At 35.9% G+C, this 24938-nt stretch overlaps 1 protein-coding gene across 1 annotated transcript in view; it reads right to left on the reverse strand.

Annotated features, from left to right (window-relative positions):
• Positions 1–680: 680 nt before the first annotated feature.
• Positions 681–24938, reverse strand: part of Gnat3 (G protein subunit alpha transducin 3) — a 41043-nt gene continuing 16785 nt past the window's right edge. The window contains exons 4-8 of the mRNA XM_004662319.2: positions 19705–19862; positions 14658–14786; positions 4237–4366; positions 3804–3957; positions 681–871 (exon numbers count right to left, since the gene is read on the reverse strand). Of these exons, the coding sequence (XP_004662376.1) occupies positions 681–871; positions 3804–3957; positions 4237–4366; positions 14658–14786; positions 19705–19862 (762 nt within the window). The remainder of the gene's footprint in view (positions 872–3803; positions 3958–4236; positions 4367–14657; positions 14787–19704; positions 19863–24938) is intronic.

The following is a 24938-nucleotide window of genomic DNA, read 5'->3' on the forward strand; positions in this document are numbered from 1 at the left end:
ATCATCTAACAGTCATCTATCTGCTTGCTCTTATTTTCTACTCACATTCACAAAACAAAACACTCAAATGCTGAGATAGTAAATTAATATATTTATCTTGAAGTTTACTGTTATTTAAAAGCTTAGGTTACTAATGTAATGGTATTCCATACCAATGTGATAAAATTATATACATTTATTTTGAACATGAAATTTCTAGTGAACAGGAATATATGTAGTGACTATCCATTTTAGCTTCAAAATTGAAAGGTAATTGACCAAGAAAATGCCTTGTGTCATTTTTGAATACCCTGTACAGAGAAGACATTGTTATATGATTACTGAAAATGAAACCTCTCAAAATTTGGTGAGCAGAGATATTTTGGAATTCTTTATATTTTTAATTATACTTTGACTAAAAAAAAATGCCTGCTAGCAGAAATATGTTTCCAAGAAAATTTAGTGCCATGGGCATATATTGCTATAGTTACTAAAATATATCAGGTTTTAGACCTGAGGGTAATAGAAACTATTTTCTAATCCCCAAGGAAATTCAAGCTAACCCTGATGTAGGTGACAACACAGAAAAATATTTGTGTGAAAATGTTTTGCTTTATAATATTAATTATATTTCTAGAAAAGTTGATATCTATTCAAACTAATCACACAGCACCTTTTATATCAAATGAGTATAATATTGATTAGAAAAGCCCACAGTCTTTCAGATTCTCTTTGATTATTATATCTGTCACTGCATCAAACACAAATTTGACATTTTGGGTATCAGTAGCACAGGTCATGTGAGAATAAATTTCCTTATCTTCTTTTTTCAGATTCAGGTCTAGAAACTGGTTTTTTATGTAGTTTCCTGCATCTTCGAATGTATTTGGTCCTTAAAATAATAAGAAATAAACATTAGTTACATGGTGCAAAAAGAAAACTATAATCAATATCAGCAGGTTTCAGGATTATACATTGGATACTAAGCATTTCAAAACCAAAATGATAAGGCCAGCTAATACTGATCTGTATAGCATCTACTCAGTGTTGTCTACTATGTGTACTCCATTGAAGACTTCTGGAGGCTAAAATGCTGCATTGAAAAACTCATAATAAAATGGAAATATTAACTATTTGGCCCACCAACATGAAAGACACAACTCTATCCATTTCTCTCCAGTGCCATTTCTTCGTGTCCTGTGGATAAGCATGTGCTGTAGGACAAACTGCAAGGGAGTACATGATGGCCACAAGAGATGACGGGTCTTCGGAGAAGTTGTATTTGTCCTGGACGTAGAGAAACACTTTACAAGAGAAGGGAGAGAAAGTATGAAGGAAAACAACAAAAAAAAAAGTTAAGAAAAAAATCTACCAAGATGAAATTTTATATCCCTATTCTACAAATAGATACTTAAAATAATGAATGAAATAATAAAAATAAAAACACATCATATGATTACAGTCCACAAATTTGGATAGAATATCACAGGAAGGTCAATCATTGGTGAAATGCAAAGTGCAATCACTGTAGGAGGAGGTTTGGCTACTTCATGCACAGTCACAGTCTCAACAGGACTCTAATACCTGTACAGTTAGGTATTCCTTTCAAAATGACATCCACAGCAAATCTATGAGTGGATTTCTGAAGCAGTTTTAAATAGTTGCAAAGTATTGGAGGAAATCAAAATGCAGTTCAGTAGGCACAGGATAAATCAACTGTACTTTGTGGAATGCAATATTGTTCAGGAATAATGGGAAATAAGCTATCAGTCCACATAAAAGGAGAGGAAACTTAAATGCAGGGTGCTGATTGAAAAAAGTCAGTTAAAATGAAGCATACTTTATTAGTCCTGAAATGTGAGATTCTGGAAAATGTAAACTAAAATAATAAATAAAAATCAGTAGTTGCTATTATTGAGAAGGAGGGAAAAGGGCATAAGAAGGTGGAGAATTTTAGAGCAACAAATTCAGCTTATATAAAATTGTAAATAATAGTAGTTTGGATATAGGAAATGCCTCAAAGAGCCAGACGTTACATCCCCAGCCCCCAATTTGGCATTATGGGAGCTGGTAGTAATGCTTTAAAGGCGGAACCTAGTGGGAGGTCTTTGGTTCCTGAGGGTATACCCTCAAAGGAGACTGTGGTCACCTCTGCTCTTTCCCTTTTGCTTCCTGGTTGCCATGAACTGACTTCCTCTGCCACACAGTCTTGCAACAGACTCAAAAATGTCAGGACCTACTGACCATGGAGTGAAACTTCACATAATATGAACTAAAATAAACTTCTTATTTTTTTATTTAAAATTATTGTTATATATTCATTTATGAGAGAGAGAGAGAGAGAGAGAGAGAGAGAGAGAGAGAGAGAGAGAGAATGATGTGCCATGGCATTAAGCCACTGAAAGTGAACACCAGAGGCAAGTGCCACCTTGTGCATCTGACGCATATGGGTCATGAGGAAAGGAACCTGTGTCCTTTGGCTATACAGGCAAGCACCTTAAGTGATAGGCCATTTCTCCAGCCCAAATTTCTTCCGTTAAGTTGATTAATCTCAGATATGTGTTACAATAATAGAAAGCTGGTTAATGGTGGGTGCATCACATGCATTTGGCAAAACACATAGAAGTGCACATAGAAAAGCCCTGATTTATCTATGGTCTTTAGTTAAGAATAAAGAAATATAATTCATTAATTATAACAAACAAAATACATCAATACAAGATGTTAATTAAGATGAAATCATGAGAGGTGACAGTCAATAAAATATATAAAATCTCTGTACTTACTGTTTAGAGTCATGACTCAAACATATACCCATCAATCATGTCTACATTTAACATTCAATATTAAATACAGACTGTATTTGTCAATATAAACATTACTATAATGCATAAACATTAAGAGTGACTTTGTGATTAGAGAATAATGACATTTATAGGGCATATATATTAACTACCATAAATATTTCCTTTTGACAAAATGCCATAGTTTTGGTACATTTCATACCTAAAGGAGGAAGCTGGATTTATATCTTTGTTTAAAATATAACCATTTACATTGTCAGGAATTTCATTATTAACAAAGCATTTACGTTCTTAAGAAAAGTTGATTCTGAAGGTCAGATAATATCACTCTAATGCTGGGAGCTTGGGTCACCAGACAAAGAGCAGCATGCTTATTCTCCAAATTAATTGTATCTGTAACATTCCAACACCGAAGAGTTACTCAGTGCTCATATGGCATGGTGAGATATTGTTAGGCTCTCCATTAAAGATGCTCACTGATATAAAATTTGCATTTCTACTATAGTAAAGATATTTCACTGTAATTTGACACATATACAGGGTAGCAATTCTAGCATTTTCTAGTCTATTCAGTGGAGATTTGCTTTAATTTACATAGTATGGATAACATTCTTTTTTTTTTTTTAATTTTTATTTATTTATTTGAGAGCGACAGACACAGAGAGAAAGACAGGTAGAGGGAGAGAGAGAGAATGGGCGCGCCAGGGCTTCCAGCCTCTGCAAACAAACTCCAGACGCGTGCGCCCCCTTGTGCATCTGGCTAATGTGGGACCTGGGGAACCAAGCCTTGAACCGGGGTCCTTAGGCTTCACAGGCAAGTGCTTAACCGCTACGCCATCTCTCCAGCCCGATAACATTCTTTTTAATTTGTAAGTTTTCTATTCATTTTGGATCATATTCACAATTCAAATGTTGTCATATGCATCATCCTCACACAATATTTAATGTTAAGATCCAGATAGGAAAATATATATCTGTACAACAAATTACTAATCTAGAACTTCAAGCAGAGACCCTTACCGGTGTATTCTGGAAAGCAGACACTGAGATGCACCTTGGCTACTTTTTCTTGGAAGAGATCTTTTTTGTTGAGAAACAGAACAATGGAAGTAGTTGCAAAATACTTGTGATTACAGATGCTGTTGAACAAGTGAAGGCTTTCATGCATTCTGTTCTGGTAGGTAGAAGAGAAAAGAATGTGAAGGGTTTTTTTTTTTGTTGTTAGTTATGTACACAGTGTGTATACAGTCATGTTTGTACCATCTGCTTAGCCTCCTCCCTGTCCTCCTCCCTCCACAGGGACCCTTCTTGTTGGGAATGTGTGGGCATCACAAAGGACTGAGAGCTCATGTGCATCTTTGAAAGGTTGTTATTGGGTTGAGATGTGTGATATCACTGACAGAAAGCACAAACATGTGCCTTTATCTTGGTCTTACTCTCCTTCCAGACTTACCACTTCTTCATCTTCTATGAGGACCATGTCATAGGCACTGAGTGCTGCACAAAATATAATGCATGTCACACCTTCAAAGCAGTGAATCCATTTCTTTCTTTCTGATCTCTGCCCACCTACATCAAACATTCTATAAAAATAAAATCAAACAAATAATGAACTCTCCAACACATTCAGAATAGTTAACAGAGTTATGATTGGATGTTCCAATATACTTAGATGCATTTTTTGATTTTAATTGATAATTTAAACAAAAAAAAACTTAAGTTGATAACTTTGCTACTCAAAGACTACAGAAAACAGTAAGTGCATTCTTTTCATCATGCAGAGTTTAGTATATAATTTCCACACTAACTTGGTTAATTAGAATATTTTAAACAGTTTGGAATTGAGGAAGAATATTATTAACCTTAGAAAATCTTGATCAAAGCTTACATGTATTTTTTCTAGCTCTTTTTTTTCTTAAAATTGAGAAGTTAATTATATGAGCAAAGTACAGTTTGATCATAATCCTCTCCTGTTATCCGCTTCTGACACTCTTTTCACTAAAGACCCTCCTCTTTCCAGGAAGTCCTTCATGTGTTTTGATGTCTCATTCTTTTTATCCTTCTCCATCCTCCATGCCAAAATGTTGGTGGGCTCAGAAAAATAGAGGTCTTGTGGGGGTATCTGTAAACCAGTTTGGGGTCATGAATATTCCAGTCATTAAATGTCAGGAGGATAGTGGCCCAAATTCCTCCTTCCCACTCTGTGACTCTTACATTCTTTCTATCCCTCTCCTTCAGTGTTCCCTGAGCTTTGGAGATTATGATAGTCATCTGAGTGAACAGAAGGTGGAAGAGGATAAGGGGCGTATTATTTGATACTATGATTCTCTTTCTAAGTAACTTTTTTCATTCAAACAATATTATGTGCATTCTATATACTAAGCACTGGGCTACATATCCTTCCTGAAGATGAAAACATGATCACTGTTTTCAAAGAGCTGACTGGATGCCAGACAAATAAGCAAGTGATCATAACATAATGTAATTAAATGTTCCAATAAACAAAACACATGTCAGCATTTAGGGAGACTTAAGTCAGTTTAAGGCATCAGGAAATTACAGGAAGAGTTTGAAATCATGACCTCCCTCTCCAGTTTTAATTTGGTAAAAGTCATGGCTGTGGTCAGAGCAATGTAATAAAGTGACTGAGAGGTTCTCTTAACACATTTCTTTCTCTTACCTTCAGACATTACACATCTAAGGTACAACTTTTATTTCTTCCCTTTCCTTATAACTCTTCTCTTTTCCGAGTAAACAACATTTCTTATCATAGCTGCTGCAGAGTTATCCTAGCCGACTTCCCTATTTCTTATAGCACAGAGTCCATCCTCACTCAAAATTTGGTTTCTGTATAGTTGTTTTAATGAACTTTATATATTTCTTTTTCTAAAACCTTTGTTTGAAACTTATTTGAGAGAGAGAAGAGAATGGGCACTCTAGGGTCTAGTCACTGCAAAGGAACTCAAGACACATGTCTTGTGCATGTGCCTTGTGCATCTGGCTTACATGGGTACTGGGGAATCACACCTGGGTCCTTAGGCTTTGCAGGCAAGTGCCTTAACTGCTAAGCTATCTCTCTAGCCCTATATTTCTTATTAGATTTATTTCAATGGATTTGCTTTATTTTGAAACAGGAAACAAACTTTTGTCTTAGGAAGCTGCAGCTGCTCTGTATCATTCTCCTCTCTTTACAATAGTAGATTCAAAATGTTGTTCTTTTTGTTGCTTCAGTAGAAATCCAACTTTCTTCTTCCTCCAAATGTTTGCACAACTATCTCCTTTCCCTGTGGCATGTGTTTCTTCTTTCATTCCTGACTGCTTCCTTTGTGAACTTCCAGGTTTTAAAACTAAAATCTCATCCACAAGGGAGCCTTTCAAAGAGTCCATGAAGAGTGTATCTCTCTTAAACCCCCTACTTTCCATAATACTCCTCTCCTTTATGGATGACATCATCCTCATCAATACTGAACTATTTAGTGCTCTACATGTTCAATATCTACCATCACCTTCATAGGCCAGCCTTGTTTGCAAAGTGAGTGAGTCAAAAATACAAAATAAGACTCTGTGTCAAAAAAAAAAAAAAAAAAAAGAAAACCAGAAATTGCACTTTACATTTCTTATATCAACCATAACAAGAACAACTAAATGGTCAAAATTTTAGTCAACAGTAAACACAGAACTGGAGATAAGAGAAGCAATAATATAGATAAGATATCATTAAGAACCAAACCCAAAATCACCCACAACAATCCCCAATTGTGGCACCTTCCAAAGCATGGAAGCCCCAGACTCTGCCTAGGACAATGGTCATCAGTGTGTCATGAATTTTGCTACAATCCTAAACAATCAAGAAACATATACTATTGCTTAGGGACTCTCTAACCTAAAATCTTACCCACTTTGAGTTTTCTTTTATCTTTAGTTGAAGAAGGTTCAGTGTAAGCAATTTCTATTTTTTTTTTCCCCCTTCAAGATTCATTATAAAACACTCTGGCTTCTTGGATCAAAATATTTTCCACTGCTACCTAGCCATTTTGCTGAAGATATTTGTTTCAGATCTTTCACTGAAAAACTGAATTATTTGGAAGTAGATGGAGCACGTCCAGTGTCTTAGGACCTGGGTAGAACTTTTAGTGCTGTCCCTAGCCTTCAGCAAAATAAAGCTTACTGTTTACAATCTGTTGTCTTTCGTGTAGTTTCCAAAACTGGTCAAAGTGCAGAAAATCTGCTGAGTGCTCAGCTCTGTAATGGCCATCTACATCACCCCCCCCCCCACACTCAAGGCTTAGGGAATATCACAGAAGTAAGGGTACAAAGAATAGTAGGTCCAGTCATGACTCCATCATGAATCATGAGGAGTCTATGAGTCTCTAGCCCTCCCTGAGGAGCTACTGGTAATTGATGGTTGCTGGTGGAAGGGAACTATTCCTTTCAATGATATATCCACTAGTATGTGTGTGTGGGGGGGGGGGAGTTCAGAGGGAATGGAAGGGGGATAAGAGAGAGTAATGGGATCTATATGAATACATATATTTATATAAATAAGTAATATATGTAATAAAATAATATATATGTATATATTTACATATGTGTGTGTGTAATTTTGAAAGAAATAATAAAAATAGTACGTAGAAAGAGGAAATGCTCACCACCATAAGCATAATGATGATGCTCTCCAGTTACAATGTTTGGAATTAAGAATTCAATGTTAACAAGGAACATTATATAGTTGCTATACATATTTGTCTCTGGAGTTTAAGCCTTGTAACATAAACAAAGGGGACATAAATTTATACTTAAACTATGTGAAAAGTAAACTAAACTTTTAACAATAAGTCAGTATTTTAAGGATGGCCAAGAAGTATGCATTCAGACATTTAAATTGTAGTCATGTGTTTTGTTAATCAGCAGAACTGGACTTAGTTTTTTTTTGGGGGGGTTAAAAATTGAATATCATATATTTCTTTATTAAAGTCAAGAAAAGAATGTTGTTTATGACATTTTTCCTCTTAATTTCCTATCACCAGTTGTAATGGACTTAATCTTAATTTAGCACAGTGAGCTTGTTACTGACCAGGCATGTGCACATTTACAACAGTTAACTACTATAACATGTATTATTAACATAGGTAGATATGGTTATTTCTCAGATGCACTCAAGTTACTTTTCCCAGGTAAATCAATTCAGTTAATACATGTTGAGGTTGCTGTATTCCATATGCACCATGATGTGTATGCCATCATTTTCTTTATATATAAATCTATTTAGAGACACCGGAGTTCTACAACTAGTTCTAGTGCCTAACATTAGCTCTCTGGCCCCTTACAGTCTAGAATGGTGTTCCATGTGGGGTTTAGCTGTCTCTTCCAGGCCATATAGCAATTCTCTATATGGCCAAACAGGTCATTGGGAAAACAAGTAACATTCCTCAGAGGTTCTCTCCATGGAGATCGTATAGATCTTCTGGAGTTCAAGTGTTCTACATAGTATCTGATTATTTATTATAGATCCTTTTTATTCACTGGCAAGGAAATGTGATAGCACCATTGAATCATGATGTGTTAACTTGTGGATTTTGGTGAGCTGAGAATAGAATCTATGTCACTAGGTTTACATTCATAGTGGGGTTCTCAAACTAAAATGCCTACACCCACTAGCTGTTAACAGATAAGAACCTCTATTTCTTGGGCTCTAGTTCTCTTTCCAAGGATTATTTAATGCAAAACTACTGAGCTAGAAGAAGCCAATGACATGCATGGAACAAGCGGACTAGCAGAGTACAATGATCCATTTGAAGTGTAGAGATGTCCTTGGGGTGGGGTCAGAGTCAAACTGTGCAATGTGATCATTTAATTCTCTCAGAGTCAAACCATAGGACACCATCATTAAATTTTCTCCACTAGACAGGACTTGAAATTGCTCGGCTAGCATTGTTTTTTTTTAATTATTTTTATTTATTTGAGAGAGTGGGAGACAGGGAGAGGGAGACAGAGAGAGAGAGAAAAAGAGAGAGAGAAAGAGAGAGAGAGAGAGAGAGAGAGCATGCAAGGGCTCCAGCCCCTGCAAATGAACCCCAGAAGCATGTGCCACTTTGTGTATCTGGCTTACATGGGTCCTGGGGAACTGAACCTGAGTCCTTTGGCTTTTCAGGCAAGTGACTTACCTGCTAATCCATCTCTCCAGCCCTTTGAAAATATTTTATTTATTCATTTATTTTTTGAGAGAGTGAAAGATGGAGAGAGAGAGAGAGAGAGAGAGTTAGGGAGTGAGAAAAAAGAAAGGGCACAACAGGGTCTCCAACCACTGCAAATAAATTCCATACAGATGTGTTACCTTGTGTACCTGGCTTACATGGGTACTGGGGAAAACAAACCTGGGTCCTTAGGCTTCACAGGCAAGTGCCCTAACCATTAAGCAATCTCTCCAGGGCAGCGTTGCTTTTTGATCTGGTTTGCTCAGCTTCTCTGCCCATCATCCTATTTCCCCCATTCTGACTGACCCTTTTCTTTTTACTCACATTTACATTTCCTTTCAAATCACATTCTAATCTTAAACATCTGAGAAAATCCTTCTCTTTTTATTTAAACTGAATTTGAATAACTGCTCTAGTACAACACATGGTGGTGACCAAATATTTTTACCTCAGAGAAAAAAATCATCTTATTTCTCATATCTTAATAGGTTTTTGGTTTCATATTTGGCATAGATTCCCCTGGTAAATAAAGTGACAATCAAAATTCACTATGAGAATTTTAACAAGAATTTTATGGAGGATATAAATGCTCCAGGGTAAATTAAAAAAAGTTCAAATAATTTCTACATATTTACTTGTTTATCTGCATTATCTTTCCTTCATATTCACAATGGTTTCCAGTGCCTTTTCTCCAGCTTGAAACATAAGGAACCCAAGATCAGCATCAAAGCAAGCCTGGCCCTTTCCCTAACTATGCCCAAACATTCTCTAAGTATCCCATTTCTTAGCAGCTGACTAGTGACACATTAATGTTAGGTATGTGCTGGAGCTATTTTGGAGTTGAGGAGATTGCCCACTGGGTAAAGTGTTTTCTGCCCAAGCACAAAGACCTGAGTTTCGATCCCAACACCCATGTAAAAGCTAAGTGTACTGGTGTGTGCCTGTAACCCTAGTACTATGAATATGGAGACAGGAAGTTCTATAGTACTTGCTGGCCAGCTATTCTAGCTAAATAAGGGAGTTGCTGGTTCAGTGAGAGATCCTGTCCCAAATAATAAGCAGGGCTGTGGAGATGACTCAGCTGCTAAAGCTGCTTGTATACAAAGCCAGCCAGACTGAGTTCAATTCCACAGCACCCATGTCAAGCAGAATGCAGAGTGGCACATATGTCTGGAGTTTGCTTTCAGCAGTAAGAAACCTTGGCATGTATATATGCAAATAAATAAATTTAATTAAAAAAATTTTTTTTTTTTGGTTTTTTCCAGGTAGGGTCTCACTCTGGTCCAGGCTGACCTGGAATTAACTCTGTAGTCTCAGGGTGGCCTTGAACTCACAGCGATCCTCCTACCTCTGCCTCCCGAGTGCTGGGATTAAAGGCATGCGCCACCACACCCGGCAATAAATTTAATTTAAAAGAGTGAGGTGGAGCATGGTTGAGGAAGACATTCACTGTCAACCTCTGGCTGCCATGCGCATTTGTGTACCCACACACATACAAATATGTACACACATAAGTTTACAACATACACAAAACTAAAATACATAAAATAAATAGATGAAAAAGAGTAAGTATAATCAGGTTCGCATTGCTGGCAGAAAACACCCACCCAAGTGCAGCTTGTGGGAAAAAGGGGGAGTTATTTCAGCTTACAGACTAGAGAGGAAGTTTTATGATGGCAGAGGAAATGATGGCATGAGTAGAGGGTGGACATCACCTCCTGACCATCATGAAATGGACAACAGCAACAGGAAGAATGTGCCAAACTGGCAAAAGGAAGCTGGCTATAATACCCATAAGCCCATCCCCAACAATACACTGCCTCCAGGAGTTTAAATTACCAAATTGCCATCATCTGAGGACCTACCATACAGATCATGATGGCACTGGAATCAAACCACCACAGGGAGGTAAACATAAAGAATGGAGATACATAACAGTAGTGAGAACAGCACTTAACTGTTGTGTACAAGTCATACACAAATTGTTCTCCCTGACAAACAAAGTCAGAGCTACACTTTTGTTTGCTTATCATGACAGCTCTTTGTATCAGAAGGGAAAATAACACTAAACTCACTGCACATTGAAGACACTGGGCTGTTGAGGAGTTAAGTGTTTTCTTTCCAAACTTCCAGCCAATGAGGTATGGAACTTGTACAATATGTCCCCCAAGCCAAGAGATCTCTCAGTATGAGGAGCAGCTTCCCATAAACATGTTTCAATTCACTTTGCTTTCTCTTAGGAAAGGGAAGCCAAAGATGACACAGTCTTTATTCATAATAAAGCAGTTTCTGAAAGTCAATGTTAGAGGGAATGTTTGTAATCTCATTTATGACTCACCTGATAAACAATACAGTTTTCAGAACACATTGATTCTGATGACTGAGAGCCCAGGATCATTGAGGGGGTTTCCTAAGCCAGCTGCTCTGATTGGACCAAAATACTTGTTAGTGAATCAGACCAAGGATCATAGCTTTGTTTTCCTGAGTGTTTCAAAATTACTTATTTGTACATGTGTAGGTTTGTTTGTGCTTGTGATTGTGCATCAGGGTCTTTTGCCACAGGAAATGGAATATTTAGTGTCTGACTTTATGTGGGTAGCTAGAGAAGCAAAACTGGGCTGTCAGGCTTTGCAAGCTAGTGCTATTATTATATCCATATCTGCATTGTGTTTGTGTGTGGTGTGTATGGGTATATCAGGGTTTCTTGGCATTGCCAATGAATGCCAGATACCTGTGCACAGCTTATGTGGGTAGCTTGGGAATTGAACTTGATATAGAAGCCTTTGCAAGCAAATGACTTTATCCATCTCCCCAGTTCCCACAGTTTTGTTTTTATGTTGATTCTTTTGGCCATCATGTTAGCTCTAAGTAAAGTTAGCTCTTGTTTCACTATTGTTGTAGCAGTTTTTAGGTATTATCATCATCATCATTATTATTATTATTTGCTTTTCGAGCTAGCTAGGGTCTTGCTCTAGCCCAGGCTGACCTGGACTTCACTATGTAGTCTCAAGGTATCCTCAAACTCATGGTGAACTTCCTACCTCTGCCTACTGAGTGCTGGGATTAAAGGTGTGTACCAACATGCCCAGCCCAGCAGTTAATTTTTTGTGTGTACTTTTTCTTTTTTTATTTTGTTTATTTAGAGAGAGTTAAAGAAAGAATTGGGCATACCAGGCCCTCCAGCTGCTGTAAACAAACTCCATTGGCATGTACCACCTTGTGCATATGGCTTACATGTGTTGCGAGGAATCAAATCTGGTCATTTGGCTTTGCAGGCTTAGCTTTAACTGCTAAGCCATCTCTCCAGCCCCTTGTATGGATCTTTTCAATTTTAGATTTTCCTCTAAATTTAAATCTGTTTTACAGATATATAAAGTACTAAAACATATTAAAATTGTATGGTGACTTCCAAAGTGGAGGCTTCCTTATATAATTACTATACAGATCAAACAAAAATGAAACAAACACTACTGTGACTATTTAATTAAAAGTAAAATTAAATTCAAAAGAACATGCATGCTTTCTGATTGAATGTTCACATTGATTGGAGAGAATTGACAGTGAGAATGATCATGGATGAACAAAGTTACCTTTCTTCCCCTCAATAAAGCAGTAGAAGGGGGTATGATACTGACAAAAATCAGAAATAGTAAATAGAGGGAATAGTCAAGGCTCTAAAGATAAGATACCAGTTCATCTGTGATCTCCATAAGAAAGGACAGAACAGTAAGTCCAAAGGCCTCAAGGCCTGGAAGATTAGATAACAGGTAGTAAGGCTATTTGTGAGTGACCATTGCTAAGAAGCCACTAACTTGGTTAGTGTTGTGGGGAATGACCAAGGGTGCAACCTTTTTCCTATCTAATAGCTGACATTACTCATCAAAACAGCTTTGTGATTCACATAATCTGAGACTAAGAAAAGTTCATTAGTTTGTGTAAAATAAGTAATATCAGATAGGGAATTCCCTGCTCATTCTTCACTTGGTTATATCCTTTATTACAAACTTAGTGGGCAAGTGTTCTTTAAGTCCACCTGGTATGTATTGGCAAACATGGATGGGAAATTTGTTGTGAATAGCCTTGAGGCACATACTTTGTTGTAGCCCATGCATTAGGAATTTGGTAAGAGAAAGAAAAGCAAAACAGAGAAAGGAATGTGTAAAAATGCAGTGGAAACACAGGCAGAGGGAAGCATCCACCACTGGACCAGCTCCCAGAGGAAAACAAAAACTGGAGCAAAGGTCATCTCACTGAAAACAAATAGTCAATGATGAACTCTAAAACAATAAGGCCTGGATGGACTACAGGTTTTATGACTTCACTCTGAGATGTCCTTTGGCCTTATTTTTCTTAACATTCCAACAAAATTAACTATTGGTGAACTTGAAATTTAGTGTGAATTTTGAAGGTTACTTTCATTGTAATTGACAATATTCTGTCTGTATAAGTTATTCTATTTTATACAGACCAATATTTGAAAGATTTTATCCTACTGAAACAAATTTTATTACTAATTATCATTCACTTATTTTTTCCTCATAAATGACTATAGTGATTCATTTCTATTCCTTTTTATAGAAGTGTGTGGTTGTGTGTGTGTTTGTGTGTGTGTATGTGTGTACATGTCTACCATGAATGTGGAGACCAGAGCTTTATGTTCATCATTCTCCTGACATCCCCTTACCTTGTTGATTGATAAAGGGTCTCTTATTTCACCCAGAGCTTACTGACTCTACTGCTCTAGCCAGCTTGCTTTGGGGAGGCTTGTGTCTCTGCCTCCTTAGCACTAGGATTACAGTGTGTGCTGTCATACTCAGCACTTATATGAAGACTGGCAATAAAATGTAGACTCTGACACTTGTATGGAAAGCCCTTTACCAGCTGAGACATCACCACAGCTCCTTAGTTTTTCTATTTTTAAAGTACATTTCTATCAATGGAGATAAGAATAATCGTGATTTTTTTTTTCATTACAAAAGTACTCAGTTAAAACCTGGTATTTTTTATTCTACCTTATACAAAAATCCATACAGAAAAATGTTAAGCTTTGCTTGAATATAAATAAATATATTAACTTGGTTCATAAAAAGATATTAAGTATCAATAGATTTTATCTAACACTGCATTATAGATTTCTATTCTTCAGTATAATCAAGGAGTAATTTGCCAGTTGGATTAATAGGAAGGGTTTTAATGCAATAGCCATACAATAAGTATTCACTTTAATAACCAAAACATGCTTATGAAATATGCTGGTGAGTCTACTAGAAACCATCACATTCAAATCCTTTTCTAAGAATTTGCATTTTTGAACTAAAGAGACAGTTTAAGGAATAGTTCAAGCAAATGAGAGAGTAGGAAGGCAAAGGAAATAGGACCTCTGACACCTGCTGTCAAAATAGTATTTAAATATATTTCCTTTCAAAAAATTTGGAAGTAAATGTAAGTTTTAAGTATGAAGGTACAGAATCTTGCTGTGACCCCTGCTGAAACATTGTATCCTAGAAGGAAGGATGGTGTTCAGAGGATGTTGGGGGTGTGCAGGGATGAAGGGCTGGGGCTCTAGTAAGTAAGCACCCCAAATCACTACATCTGACATGAGGAACAGCATTTCTTCATGAAGAAATATTAAGTAGGATGCATACCTATGCCCACTTGTAAAAGATGAATTTGTTCATACCTGAAGTTCAAGTCTTTGAAGGAGAATTGTGTTTCAATGATTCCAGTGGTCTTCACTCGTGAATGTAGAACATCTTGCTCATTCGGCACATACTCAGAAGCTGTTATTCTGTCTAAATCATTAAGGTAGCTAATGGAAACAAAATAAGGTAGCATATGCTTAATTTTGTATTGGACAACATCATTATTTAGCACAAATAAATTGTTAAGAGTGTAGACTCCATTAAAATTAAACTCTAGCTCATTCTTATCAAACATGGCTTATCAGAATGGCAAAAGCTTGGTGGCTGAGATGCCATATCTGCAGAGTATGTCACTGAACTAGACACTATGTGCCTCTTCTGTGGGAAACTGTTAATGCAGCCTTACCTCATCTTATGTGTCAAATGTGTTTGTATATGGGTAGAAGAATGTAAGAAAATTTCTCAGTGTGTGTGTGTGTGTGTGTGTGTGTGTGTGTGTGTGTGTGTGTTGCATGTATTTGGCTGCCTTAGAATGCTTATAATGGCAGTTTCTAGAATTTCCTTAAAAATCTTACAATGTGAATGATTTACTATAGATTTTAAAAGCATGATTGGTTTTAATATCATAATTAGAAGGTTGTTTTGTGAAATTTGCCTTGGTTCCTTGTTTAGATTCCATCAATTCTATCATGGGTCGGGGTTTCTCCATATGGAGCAAGAAAAGAAGTTCCTATATCTTTCTTGCAGATCTCTGTGATGACTTGTCATAAAAGCTGCACTTTACAAGACAGAAAACTAAACTCCCTCCTTAGATTTTTCCATCAGTCTAGAGAGTCAGTAACCCTTCTAAAAAGTTAAAAGTTTCTGCACTTATCAGACTAGGTGGCAGGAGTAAATCTGATTAAGCTGTATAGTCTCAAGAAGGAAACAGTTCTTAGAATCTTTGTTCCTTGAACACAAGTAATGTCTACAAATTGAAGTACCTTTTGGTTTATTTATTTTTATTTTTTTCAAGTCACTGTTGTAAGTTTTAAACTCTAAGGATATAGAAATTTTCACTAAAGTTATTTCTGTGAAATATTTGAAAGGTTTAAAAAGAGTAGTATCACATAAATATTTTATGACAAAACTGAGCATTATATCTAGCTAAGCTTCATATATAGCTTAAGGATGATAAAGATTGAGGTGATCCCATTGAGACATGATGGAAGAGGCAGAGACTCACTGAAGGTTACTTATTGCTCAATAGTTGAATTTGTCCAGGGATCTAGTTGAGAAGTTCTTATGCCTTAACACATAAAACAATGCTTTAAAATTTTTCTATTATTAAGGATAAATTCAGTAGCAACATAGGGCATTTATACTTTGGGGATCTTCTTACTTTTAAGCTGAAAGAAACTAATAGGCAAGCATGTCAAAATGATTTTGGTCAAGGGCACAAAAAAAATCACAGAGAATGTAAAAATGTATCATCATTGTTGTATATAAATGTATCAAAGAAAATGCTGTATCAAAGAAAATTTGCCTTTAAAAACTTTTCTTTTCTGCATATTGAAACAAATCTCACTGTGAATTTTCTATTGCTTAAGTATGCATATGTAGTAGGTATATTATGGGTAAGGTGGTTCATGTCCCAGTTTAAAGCACACACACACACACACACACACACACAAAACCCACAGGCTCACCAAAATTTAGTTCCTCATTTTAATGAGTTCTATAGCAAAGACACATTTTAATGTGTTTTATTTGCATGTTCAAATGATTTCAGGCAAAGCAGATTCATTAGCACATTGCCATATTTTCATTTAAAATGCTTTAATTTTTAAATAACCAAATACAGGCCTTGGTGTATAAGCCTGTAGCCTAAAGAACAAAAAGAGACAGTTAATACATAGGGATAATGTCATTTAAAAATGTTTCACTTGTTTTTTCTAATCATAAAAATAGCATTTTTTCTTGTAAAGTCCATGTTAACTTTAGAAGCATATGATTAATGAACCGAGATCTTAGTAATCAAGATCTTCCTTCTTTTTGATAGACCCTGATGGGATTGTCCTCTTCACAAATACAGCATTACTTCTCTTTGCTCTGATTAAATTTGCCCCTCTGTTAGCTTACATTGGAATAAGCACTAAATTAGAGAAAACAAATATTTGACTTTCACCAATAAGGGAATGATAAAAGGAGTGCAAGTCTGGAGACTTTGCTTTCTTTAGAACACATGAAATATATAGGTAATATAATATCTGTCTGATTTTATAATTAGGATTGCATCATGCATAAATATTTTATTATTTGTAATAACAAAATCTGCTCTTCTCCTTTCTTTCCCTCCCTCCCTCTCTCCCTTTCTTTGTTGTCTTTCCCTTCCTTCCTTCCTTCCATCTTTCTTTCTTATTTTCTTTCTTCTTTCTTTCTTTCATGTCACTCCACAGACCAGGCTGACACCTCATACTCTCCATGTGACTTGAATTATTGATAGTCCTCATGCCTTAGTCTTCTAATTTCTGGGATTGAATTACAGGACCTCAATCTGGAACTGTGGTCCCCCAGATCTCATTGTGTGGCCCATGCTATCATAGAATTCTGGACCCTGCTACCTCTGCCTCTTGAATACTGAGATTATAGGGTTAGCCAAGTCATATTATGTAGCAGAAGGCTACTCATGGTCCCTGGATGACAGAAGGCACTTTCAAGGCCAACATAATCCATATCTTTACATGAAAATTCTCCCTGGAGTCTGCCTTGACCAACATGATATATATATATATCTATCTTTATATGATGATTCTCCCTGGAGTCTGCCTTAGACCATTGACAGGCAGATCTTGAGTGCTACAGAGGAGCATGTCAGGAAGTGCCAGGTATCATGTCATGTTTCAAAAATGTATTAAAATGTGTTTACAGGCTAGATAGATGGCTGATCAGTTAAGACACTTTCTTGCAAAGCATGATGGCCAGTTTTCCCAGACACACAAAGATCCATATGAATCTGGAGTTTATTTACATTAACAGGATGCCCTGGCATGTTTACCTTACTCTCTACATGCCTCTTTCTCTCCATCTCAAATAAATAAATAAATGTATTTTTTTAATCTGCTCTTGATGTTGGGAAGAGAGGAAGGGTTATTCAACAATGTTCTAGTAAGCTTTTTTTAACTTGCCTTTAAGAACACTTAGCAACATGGAAAGTCAACACTTTAATATGCTGGTTTATATATAAAGTAGCTCAAAGAATCAGAGAGGAAATCAATTTTCCTATTTTGTGTTGCTGTGCAAGTTAATCTGAGGAGTCTAAAAGCTATTAAAATACAGGTAAGATTCACAAAATCAATGCAAACTGATATTTGTATTTAGCTTGAAGAACAGGAAAACATTGCTTTTTAAAAATTCATATCATGTTCTTTGATGTGGTACACTCACTGAATTGGTAAATATTCTTTATAGAATTTATTTAAAACATTCTAAAGTATTTGAACAAAAGTGTAACCTAGGACTGGAGAAATGGCCTAGTAGTTAAGGAGCTTGCCTATAAAGCCAATGGACCCAGGTTTGATTTCCTAGGACGCATGTAAGCCAGATGCACAAGGTGGTGCATGAATCTGGAGTTTATTTGAAGTGGCTGGAGGCTCTGATGGGCCCCATTCTCATTCTCATTCTCTCTCCCTCTTTCTCTCTCAAACAAATAACTAAAAATAAAAATATAAATAAAGAGTAGCCAAAACTATGACAAAATGTCATTTTATTTTCTCACATTAACTGTGTGATGTGCAATTAGCATTTTGCTATCAAAGAAAAATAATAGGTAGACCCAATGATAATGTACTTTCAATTACATTTATTTGGATATCATAAGTGAACATAATGATAATCACATGTATCCCAAACTATATATATATATTAACTATAGTTTGTTCATACTTATATATCTACTATTCTCTTCCTCCTTCTCCAGAAGCTTACTAAGCAGCATTTTCTGGTAATACTGTACGTCTACCTCATGGGACATCTTTTACCAACAACTATGTTGGTAAGCAGTGTTTTTCACAACACTGAGATACATCCCTTTTACTATTGCAATGTGGTAGACATGAGATCATTATGAAAGTGATTATCAAGTTTATATAGTTTGCTCAAAATGACACCATGATTTTCATTAACACAGAGGAAAGAGCAACAGTGTCCTCCTAAGACTGTGCTCCTATAGGAACTTAGGATTTACGGGACTGGGAAGATGGCTCTTGCTTGGAACTTGGGATTTTCTCCCTTATAACTCATATGGCTTCATTCTCCTTGATAGCCTTGTCCATCACTAATTAAAAATTTGCATCACCTGTCCTCAAACAATAGCCTGTTTCAATTTATTTTCTTTGGTTATATGCTTAGGTAGGTGTTGATGCTCTTATATTCTGTTGGAAGATTTATCCAAAGGACTATTTGGTACTTTATATACATCCATAAGTAAGGAATGAAATATAAAAGTGGTAATTACATATGTGCATGCATTTTCTGTGGTGATATTCTTGCTGGCATAATGATGGAATAAGTTGAGAATCATTTGCTAAAATGAAGTTTTAAGTTATGTTGATAATTCACTTACAGTGTAATGTTCTCCTTATAGTTATTGGCAATATTAACTGTGATTAAGACTTCAACAGAATATTCTATTATGTGAATTTCTTAGAAATTAATAGATTATTTTCTTATAGCATTTTGTATCTTTCTCATCAAGCCAGCAGGCTAAAGCATATATTAATAGTAAAATGATTCTAGAAGATGATTCAGTAACATTAAAACACAGGATGTAGATTATTGTAGGCCCAAACAACAGTATGCATAGCTTTTTTCCATTTTAACATTATGCATGGCACCCAGTGTCTAATTCTTTTTAATCAGGAGAATATATATATATGAGGTATGCATATTCTCTAGTAAATCATTTCATTTTTCAATTGCCTCAGTATTCTATATAAAGTACAAAGCCATTTATTTACTTCATTCATGTATTCAAGTGCACAGAATATATAATTATCAAGTTGTAAATGTTTCAGCTGCATTTTGTGTCCAAACCAAGTCACTTACTATGCTGCTGAGTCATTGAGCTGGTATTCAGATGCCCTTTCAAAACAGGCTTGAACTCCAGGATCTTGCCATAGTCGTTTTATTACCTCAGCCAATTGAGGCGTCATATCACCATCTTCTAGTGTATTTGCCATCACATAAAGTTGTTGTTGGTCTTCCTAGTGTGATATTTGGCAAGGAAGTATGTGTTATTTGGATTCACATATTGTTTTTAGTGGAGCATTTAAATAAGATTATCCCATTCTTTTTGCTAATGAATCTGCTAAATGTGTTTTGAAAATATGTCAATTTAAAATCAAAGAGAGCTAAGTTTCTTCACAATAGCTGACTAATGTCTGGTAAAGTTCCCCTTTGACAAAACTATAAAATATAATATGGAAAAAATAGCCAACTTGATAGATAGCAAAGCCTTCTAAGAATGATGTGTAAAAAGGTAGTAATTCTTGGCTATAGAATATAGAGGTCTCAGAAAGTCAAGATACTGAAATACAAGGACACTGGGAATGTACTAAACCAGCACTTTATCCTCCTTGGGTCATAGCCATACATGTTTTTCAAGGAAAAATAATATTAAGAATCAGAGTAAAATGAGAAATAAATCACTATATAACATTCTATTTGAAGAATTAATATATAATATTTGCCTTCAGATGTCTTTGTCATCATGTTAGTAAGAAGTGGCAGACACTTAAATGCAAACATCAATTTTGAGCATCCCTATAGGTGGCATGGTTTGTACACCTTTGTAGTAAAGGGCAGAATTAGGAAATGGTCAAGAAACAATGGGAAAAGTAAGTATTGTGTTTGTCCAGAGTGGAAACATATTATAAACCTATAAGGGAAAAAGAAAGTAGAAGTTATTGAATGAACACAATTTTCAGAAAATTTCAGAACAATTTTCATGTATGGCTATGAGATAATACAGGTGATGCCTACAGTCCTCACAATAACAAAACAATAGACATTATCATGTTTCCATATTCGTGTGTAAGATGTCAAACTCTGAAAGGTTCATTTTCCAAACCAATGAATGCAGAAAGCATCAGATAAGGAGTCAAACCCAGACTGCCCAATATCAGGCTGTTAAGTATGGAAGATGTTTAATAACTTACTGCTTTTTATATGATTCTCAATTCTTTACCCTATAAGTTTACATCATTATTTTATCAAACATTTTTTGTGTAACTTGTCTCTTATCATTAAAACTCTGCTAAGGGGCTGGAGTGATTGCTCAGTGGTTAAGGTGCTTGCCTGCAATGACCAGGGTTTGATTCCCCAGTATCCAAGTAAAGCCAGATGCACAAAATGGCATATGTGTCTGGAGTTCCTTTGCAACAGCTAGACACACTGGTGTGCCCAGTCTCTTTCTCATCTTTGTCCTGTTCTCTTTGCTTGCAAATAAATAAATACCTCTGTTAAGACAAAAAAAAAAAAAAACTCACATTTTTTATTAGATTGTATTTTATAAACCAGATTGACCAAGATTCAAGATTTGTCCCCATTTTAAATGTTTATTATTATTATTATTGACAAGATTTTTTATAAGGACACATTGTATGTTGGTACCTTCTTTTCCCTCATCCCTGTCCCTTTCCCATTGGAGATGCTCCTCAGTGGGGTTTCAGGTATTCTCCATGGTGGCCCCTCAATACAGAATAAATTTTTAATATCTTTCTTTCCTGTTAGACAGAGAACTGCAAACTTAGTGAAATATGACCCTGTCCCTTTGGCCAGCATCCACCTATGTGGGTTATCCCACTATTAAAATGCCGTTTAGGACAAATGATGCAATCAAGCAGCAGTCCACACAGCTTTATCCTTGAAGGAAACCAGTCACACATATTACTCAGCACTCTTTCATGAACCCAGCTACTGTTCTGTGCTTTCTTTAAAAATCATTCCATTCTAAAATAAAATGTATTTTATCTGAATAGGTATCATGAATGGTGTTTCACTTTTCCAGTTCTCTTTGAGCACCCTTTTAATCCAAGTATTTTCTTCAATGGACAACCATCTATTCAGGTTGATTTTATTTCTCCTGATTCTTTACTTTTTAAAGTGTTGTATATATGCATAGGCAGAGCCCTTCATAGTTATCTTTCTATTTTCTTTTATGCATGTGCATTTGTGTGCATGTGTTTGGAGATACATATGCTTACGTGAGGAGACGAGAGGTCTATGTTACTTGCTTTCCACCTTATTTTTGAAAAAGAGTTTCTTTCGATGAACTCAGACCTCACTGATTTGGCCAGATTGGCTAGCCATTAGGCACTGGGTATTCTATCTCTACCTTCCTAGTGCTGGGATTACAGGCTCATGAAACCATATCCAGATTTTATATGGGTACCAGAAATCTGAGCTCAGGTCCTCATGATTGCATGACAAAGATCCTGACTTATTTTGTATGGATTGAGATTCTGACAAGGGTAGTCTTTTAGTCTTCATGTGCTTATACCATGCATCCTGGACTGAAAATCACCATGAGGGCTGGGGAGTTGGCCCAGTCAGGGTTTGCTTGCCATTAATATTAAGAAAACAATCAGAAATTTATTGTCTTTAATATTTCTCCTTTCCTGTTTCTTCTTTACCTCTTTATAAGTTCTGCACTCCTGACCATTTGTTATCAACTACTAAACCAAAATAGGTAAAAGAATTCCCTGAATCTGCCAACCCTTGGCCTCCAGACCCGTCTCCTATGCCTCAGCTCTGCTACTTGAGCAACTTTTCTGAAAACTCTTCTCACATGTCAGTGTTTTTCATAAGACCCTGAGTCTACCATTCCTCTGGAGCTTCAGTGTAACCCAGGACTCCATTTGCTAAATCTCACTGGTTCATTCCCAGCATCACCTAGACAAATTACCATTTTGAGCTTCAACTGCACATTTGCAACTGCTTACAGAAATAAATTCTCATAGAATTTACATACTCAACATTTTCAAATCCAAGTTAAATTCATTACTCCACATCCTTCCACATAAATTTATTTAATGCATAAGGATCTCAAGATACATGTCATTAAGTGCTAACTTCGGACAGGCTTTGTAAAAATCTTACACAACATCAACCTTTCCTTTATGAGGAGAGATGTTAGTCTATCTCATCTACTGGAGTGTTTAGATATCCCTAGAAACAATCCAAATCTATCCTACATAAATAATTAATATAAAAATGTTAAATCATTTTATATGTATATATCTCAAACATACATGTTATGAACATAAATTCCAAATATTATTGAAAATATCAGTACCTAATATTTACTAGGAACTTACATTCTGCAATATTGTATATTTAAGAAGATTATGTCTATTTATGTCTTTCCCTTTAGTAATCATTTTAATTTAATTAAGGAACCACTAACATTTTGTGTATGAGGAAACTAAAATGGAAAATAATCGTAATAATCTTAGGGGAGCAGAAATAAATACAACTCATATACATTTACCATCAGGATTTACTTTGAACAGCAATCTCTGTGACCATGTATCCATAGTTGTATAAAATACACACACACATGAGAGAGAGGGGTGGGGGGAGGAGAGAATTCAACCTAATAAGAACTCTAAAAGCTATACAGAGGTAGTGTTTAGTAATCAATCCCTTGAATAAACAGCTTAATCCAGGAAAGCCTATACTAATCTCACATACAAGAGTAAAGAATTGAACTGAAACTGCAAAGGTCTAATTCATTTGATTTGTTTAGTGCTTGCCTTGGCATAATTTTTTGGTCTTTCAGCACATAGGTATTCCTGAGAGGTCATGACAATTGCTTAGGGATGCTTATGGTGTGTTTGTTTATTTTCACTATTCAATGCACAATAGGAATAAACTATGTATGTTTCTTTCTATTTGTTAGACAGAAGTATGGTACTGATATTTACAGGTGATTCTTTTCACTCCACCTGTCTACCTGTCTATCCTCTGATCATTGAGACTCTTTTTTTTTTTAAAATTATTTATTTATTTATTTGAGAGCGACAGACACAGAGAGAAAGACAGATAGAGGGGGAGAGAGAGAATGGGCGCGCCAGGGCTTCCAGCCTCTGCAAACGAACTCCAGACGCGTGCGCCCCCTTGTGCATCTGGCTAACGTGGGACCTGGGGAACCGAGCCTCGAACCGGGGTCCTTAGGCTTCACAGGCAAGCACTTAACCGCTAAGCCATCTCTCCAGCCCTCATTGAGACTCTTAACCAACACACCTTAGAAAAGTCTACAGTCAATGCAGCCAAAATTGAATGATGAAGAATACATATGTTCAAAAAGACAGCAACATTCAAGGTTGTGATTTCCAATTTTCCTGGCACAGATATATGGAATATTATTGATGCAAATCTAACATCCTTAAATAATGCTCAAAAGAATGCAAAAAATAAACATATTTCAGTAACTATTATTGTCAAGGAGAAAAAAAATTAAAACCTGCCATTTAACATTTAAATATTCCTTATATTAACAAAAGTACTGTAATGGAAGCCAGGAAAGAAAAACGGGTTTTACCTTAAACTTTAATTATTTCATGCAAACCAATTAATATTTGGGCTTACTTTTAACACCTTTAAATCAAACAGTTATAATAAGCTGTCTTCTAAGAGCCTCTGTAAAATTCTAGGCTCTTAGCAAAAGCCAGGGTCATAGATTGTGAAATAGCTCAGAGAATATAGTGATTAAGTAATGGAATGACACAGATGAAAAGACCCTGCTGTTCTATTTCTTCACATATCCATTTTCACTGAGAGGAGAAAGAAAGCAGAATCAGTGAAGTAGATAACTTAACTAGAGATAAACTGTGGGAAAAGCTATAAATGAAGAAAGTCCATAGAACCTGTAGCTGTAGGCTTTGCAATATTTGCTGTAAAATCATATTTATCATTTCTTTTTAGAAGAAAACTGTCAGGAAGGTAGGTATTTGCTCTTTACTTTAAACAAAGCAGCATGAGAAGACTTGTTTTTCATCCTAATGATTTCCAGTGGTCATTGAGATATTCTAATCCTAAAGTGGAAGTACTGGGAAGAAGAAAAGTACATTTGGCTTTATTATCTACCTTTGATATTATACTGTTCTTCTCCCTCTTTATGGCTCCAATACCAAGATATCTTCAAATTATATAGGGGGCAGTTAAGTTGATACCCTCTGGAGGAAACCGGATGCTTCCAGAGAAACTACATGGAAATGGATTTTATGCTAGCAATAACATGATACTTTTTTGTGTAAATGAGTCAGGTATGGTTTTTG

This window comes from Jaculus jaculus, chromosome 10 (assembly GCF_020740685.1).
Source record: "Jaculus jaculus isolate mJacJac1 chromosome 10, mJacJac1.mat.Y.cur, whole genome shotgun sequence".
In the NCBI taxonomy this organism is placed as follows: Eukaryota; Metazoa; Chordata; class Mammalia; order Rodentia; family Dipodidae; genus Jaculus; species Jaculus jaculus.